This window comes from Ceratina calcarata, unplaced genomic scaffold (assembly GCF_001652005.2).
Source record: "Ceratina calcarata isolate Rehan_Ccalc_2016 unplaced genomic scaffold, ASM165200v1 scaffold551.2, whole genome shotgun sequence".
Classification (NCBI taxonomy): domain Eukaryota; kingdom Metazoa; phylum Arthropoda; class Insecta; order Hymenoptera; family Apidae; genus Ceratina; species Ceratina calcarata.
The window spans coordinates 467,363-473,362 of NW_017176693.1; the positions used below are offsets into that span (position 1 = coordinate 467,363).

General features: G+C 38.0%; 1 protein-coding gene across 3 annotated transcripts in view; it reads left to right on the plus strand.

Moving 5' to 3' along the window:
- Nucleotides 1-6,000, plus strand: part of dsb (scavenger receptor class B member debris buster) — a 29,839-nt gene that overhangs the window by 19,135 nt on the left and 4,704 nt on the right. For all 3 annotated transcript variants that reach the window (XM_026816958.1, XM_018031392.2, XM_026816957.1), the window contains exons 3-4: nt 4,689-4,780; nt 5,660-5,820. In XM_026816958.1, coding sequence (XP_026672759.1) covers nt 4,689-4,780; nt 5,660-5,820 — 253 coding nt within the window. The remainder of the gene's footprint in view (nt 1-4,688; nt 4,781-5,659; nt 5,821-6,000) is intronic.

Below are 6,000 nucleotides of genomic sequence, written 5' to 3' on the forward strand. Positions count from 1 at the left end.
GACCCGGCTTGTACGATGATCGTACTTAATCGTAAAATTGAACGCTGACTCCGTTGACGTAATGGGCGACAGCTTCTCCAGCAGATAGGAGAAATATGAATAATCTTTTAAAGTTTACGATCCGGCGACCGGCGTTCTGCCCAGTCACTGGAAAGCAACATGAATAACTTGTACGTCTTTCGCTTGTCGTAAGCTCTGCTAATGAGTTCTAGCTACTGATATCTCTCGCTTGAATGAACCGCGTAACAAACTAAAACAGACTCGAATGAAACCGAACGTGAACGTCTTAATTTACTTCGGTAGTCAGCCATTCCTACCCTTGAACTTGGCTCATTAATCTATGAATACATAATATTCTTCCTGTCTATGGTCCAAATGGATATTGAGAATGTACGCACTGCAAGATGGAATTTTTTCAATACCGGACCAAACGACATATTTTTCCATGGAATGCGAGAAGACTCAGTTTACTGTACACCGCAGCGTACTTTCAACTTTCATTTTCTGTAACCGTTGTTAAAATGAATCTATGGAGTATTACCAAACAGTAGAAACCAAGGACTTTGGGAACATAACGAACGCTCCAGATTTGTTAACCGGGGAACAAAATTAGAGAACACGGTTCTCCCAATTGTTGCATCGTGCACTTAAAACCTTTCACATATTTTCTTAATAACAGTCCGGTGACTGCAAGTTGTCGCAGCTTTCGACACAAAGTGACCCTGAGACCTTCGTCTTTGCACGAGAACCCGTTTTTTCTTTTCGTCTCTTTCGAAACCTAGAAAAGTAGTTCTAGTTCCACCGGATAAAGACGATTGAATAATGTATCAAAATAGAGTCTCGAGCAATCGAACGATCAATGTCCCTTATCCGCTTTCAGTATTTGACTCGCGTCTACTTGTACCAATGAGTGACGAACGCGTGAGAAGAAGCTCCTTATTGTAATTATAATGAATCAATGAAAACCGAGCAATGCTTCGTATTGCATCAAAAGGTAATGATATACGACGAGCTCGCACGGTATAATTGATACAAGCGTTACAGAAAATTGCTGGCAAACGCACGCACGGCGGCCGTACGTACACACGATCGTCCGATATTTATTTGCATTTATCCAGTCTCGTAACTAGTGGTCAACTCAATTACGTTTTTATCATTATTCTGATTTTTTACTCTAATTCTAATATCCACATTTTGCACCTTATGTATAATTCATCGAGCAGCCGTTTGACTCTGTCGCGTTCACTTTTATTTTCATATTAACGTACATAATCCAGTAACCGAGTGTCGATAGAAAAAAAATTAAGGCGCATTTCTTAATGTACCCGTGTGGAACTCGTTATTCCTCCATTTTGCGTAACATCTGTCGAAACAGGTGAACGTTCAATTACAAAATATCATTTTAATTATCATAAAACCACGGACGATTCAGAGTTCAGAGATTAGAGGAAACGTACGAGAAATCGTTGAACAAAAACGCGTACGTAGCTGTTCTGGGTGCTAATCGTAAGCAATTTCTGCCGATCGTTGCCATTACATTCGACTTAGTGTCGTTTTTCGAATTCCGCAACGCACGGTCATCCTCAGTTTCTTTATGCGACGAGCCAGTTTTTTGAAAGTTCACGATAGTAATCTTGAAACGGTTTTCGCGTTACTTTCCTGGATAACGTTAGTTCGATGCGAGACGGTAGAAAGACGTAAAACGGTTAACCAGGAACGATCAGGCAGCTTACATAAAAGTATACAGACGTGTTAAAAGCCGCATAGTATTAAGCATTGGGTACACACAGCGGATGTAACTAGAAGCTAATTTGTGTTCAAACGCATGAAAAATGTATAAGCGATTAAGGCTGGTACAAATACTTTCAACGATCATCTTTCGTCCGCGTGTACGAATTTAAATCATTGTTTACGTTCAAAGTTTCGATAGTAATTACACAATTACATTATAAATGTATCTGCGTTCGATCAAAAGGCTGCTATGCACACTCCGATCGTGATTAGATTATTCAAATTCGTTTAATATCATTAGCTAGAGTGTTTAATTATTGCTTAATTAACGCGATGACTGTCAATGACAGCTGGACGTGACTATATGCAAAAGTGTGTCTGATCCTGATCGATGATTAGACTTAAAATGAAATCTCTATTTTGCAAACGTTACTTAAGCTTTCTAACGTTCGGTTAAGGTAAGAGTGGGAACACGTGCAGGTATCGGTGACCGACAAATCTTTGCTGTCTCCAAGTTCTCATGGTACATTCGAGGACGCATGAGGAAAGCGTACTTCAGCGGGTTAGATCAGCGATGAAACGTTTGAGAAAGGAGAGATCGGAGGATCATTTGACACCATTTGTAACTGATACTAAGTATTCATGGTCAATGAAGACTGTGTACTACATCTCGTTAGAAAGACGATTGAGCTCCTTAAACCTTTTCTAATTTTATATTTCGCATTTACCAATTGTCATTTCGTCTGTCATTAACTCGCAACTTGAACTTGTATCGTAGCCTAGGAAATTTGATTACGAAACAAGAATGAGCTCCATTAAGTGGAGCTCCGTGTAACCGACGTGGTCTCGACTGGCATTGAAATCACTCAGAGATACTATTATACGTTTCATGATATCCCGGCTTGTTAAAAATCCTAACGGACTTCTATGGGAGCCATTAGGTGAAATGAAAATATATTTGCTCACGGACTTAAAATATTTGCGTTTTAAACAGGCATTAATCATGTTCCAAAATTCGAAGAACTGTTGTTAGAAAAAGGTCCTTTGCATATTTCAGCTTTTGCTAAATTATTCTTTCCCTCATCTCCGTCCAAAACAGAGAAATAAGAATTTAACAAGAACAACAAATTGATCTCATCAGATATTCAAAAAAAGGAGAAATACCCCGATCCTTGACATGATCTACCATATTTATCCTCGACATGGTGTCTCGATCAACACATAAATTAGAGCCGATATTGAGAGGCGCAAGGTTATTAAATGCTCGTCTCGAGATGAAAATCGTTAAGAACACGAAAAATGTACGGGGATAAATCGTGCAGCGACAGCTTTCGCAGAATTTCGTTGCCCGTCCTTGAGACGAAAGTGAAATTTCCCGAAGGCGGGACTCGAAGGACGCTCAGCATCCCGAGTCAAAATCCTGTTCCATCCATTCACTGGTTTTTTAATTATAGACTTATAGACATTCCTGAGACTTTCTATATTTAGAATACATCCAAATATACGTACATGCATAATTTATTTTTTTTAGCTATTCGAGCCCACAAGAGTCAATTCGAAACTTTTACCAAGTCGTTATCGACGAGTCAATAAAATTTGTAGTAACTGTTTTTCCACGTAATTATAAACTCCGAGGAACATAAATCGTGTGCGTGAAGACCGTAACTCGCTACCAACGTTATTTTTCAACACTGCCTCGCGTTTCATATAGGAAGCTAATGCAACAATTGCCTAATGAGAATTCCAAATTTTTTATATACCCGTTCGGACGAATATTGCAACGAGAATTTTCACAACGATGTACTTTCTCGATTAATAACCAGTGTAGCACGAGCTATAAAGAAACCGGTATAATGATTTATAGCATGGATCTTGTGGTAAGGTGAACATCTTTTAGCGTTCCTTCGAAATGAGTACACAAGGTCAGCGAAGTTGCATCGATGGCCACTAATCATCCACTTTCGTCATACTATCCTACTTTTTGAATCCTATATACGATATTGATTAAAAGATCCTCAGTTCCGCTTAAAAGATCCGTCTTTAATTTCGTGATTTCACTCGAAGGCGAGCAATCAATTCGGAGATAATCACTCGTTTGGAATTAGACGTAGGTGAAGCCTGATCGAACGTTGAACATGATTCATCTCGAAACGAGATTAAGAAACAGAGATAGAAAAAGGTGAAGGGTAGAGTGTTACGTAGTAAGGATGGCCAAAGACAGTTTCTGGAAAGGTGGTTACAAATAATTGAGGACAGTTTGGTCAAGGCTGAGACCGTCGCACCGACTTAATGCCTTCAAGCTTATAGGGAGGCGCGAAGTCCCTTTTTGTGACTTGAGAATTTCATAATAGTCGTTGGAAAGAAACCTAACAGAAGTATAATGACCTTTTAATAGTGTAGTTACGTGAGGTCGAATAGTCAAGCCTGAAAGTTACAATCAATTTAACGTATACAGAATGAGCTTGCTGAATATTCTATTATTACAAACGTGAAAATGTTCGATGCCTTAATCTTAATTATTCACTCTGATTGCGACAGTGAAATTACGAAATTACCACTTATCTCGTCCTTTTCAAACAATTTGCCAGCGTTTACAACATGTGTTTACGCTGTTAACGACGCTAACGACGTTATAGTTTTATCAAGCGCGATCGTAAGAGCCAGAAAAATACCCGACGACGAAACGACATTATCAACGAATCTAGACATACGAAACGGTACGTAATGTGTGTTACGAAAGTAAGTACCTGTACTTGGCGCGATACTTCCATTCGTAGTCTACGAAATAATGTCTAAATATACATATAGAAACGTTCAACTACGTTCTTTGACAACTTTTATTGCCAGGTGAATCAACCGTTAGTCGAATCTGTTAATGGAACCTAATATTTATTTTGTGATATGTGCTAATTATTTCAAAGGTATTTAATTAAATGTAATTTTGTTATGTATTACAGGTAGATTATCAGCACTTATCATTGGTATCCTGACGCTTGTGATCGGTATCATTTTGAGCAGTTTACCATGGATGGATTATCTTATATTAAAGGTACGTCAAGTTTTTATAATCAATCTTGCATATTGTTTGCTTTTAACAATATTGAGTGGTATAACTATCTTTCTACGACGAGTTTGACATAGTATGTCAATTAGTTCCCTTCTGACGTGAAAGTATGTTATAGAGTAATAACATATGATTGCTTTCGCTCCGCTTCTGCAATGTGACTAGTGAAGAATATGATTAAAATTGTGATCAAACAACGATATTAATCATCCGTTGAATGGCAATCATTTTCTTTGATGCACGTTTCTAAGTCTAATGGCACGGTACAAGTGTACATAGATAAATCGCGGATCACTGGCATTAACAAAAACCGGAAGCTATTTTCGCGACCGGCCTTGCACTTTCTCGCGGAACGAGTTATACTTACACGTGCGCATGGTTCACACATTTCACCTGACAATATTGACTTTCGATTATGGCATCTGATTTTTGAAACCAGTCTGTTTGTGAACGTTGTTTCAAGGTACTGATTTCCGTTATCTCTAATTATATAATTCTGTTGTCTCCGGTTACGAAAATTGATGAAAAGCATGTATTCTCACGTCTCGATTCGTCAAATATCCTCCTGTTTACATGTTTCCCATACCGACGTTTACAATTGCAATGCGTTTCGCAACGATTTATAAATTAAACAAAATTCATCTGAATTTCTCACTTGTAAGCATTATTTTGTTTGTAACGACCGACTCTTTAATAAACATTACGTCCACGTTTTATCTAGTTATTATTAACGAAGGTCAGCTAGAATATTGATGTTTTATATGTTTTATAAAATGCTCGTTATATCGGACGACAATTAATAAGCGTCGTACTTGCTGCGAGATTTAATTATCGTCTAAGTAATGTTCACTTTTCGTTTTTTAGCAATTAAGATTATGGAACGGCTCTCTTGCTTTCCAATACTGGCAAAAACCGGGAGTGGTTCGGCTGACCAAAGTATACATATTCAATGTAACTAACGCGGACAATTTCTTGCACTACAACGAGAAACCAAAACTACAAGAAGTTGGCCCTTTCGTGTATAAGTATGTATTAGAGGATATGCTACTAAAAATATACTGCTGAAAATAATTTCATGGTTCTGCCTATTTAATAAAGTCTAGAAAAAGATTTAAGGATGTATTGGCTATACAGTCAATCCCAAAAGTTTATGCACTTTAGAAACGCATTTTTTAAAAAGAAATCAGACGTCGGAAGAACATTGC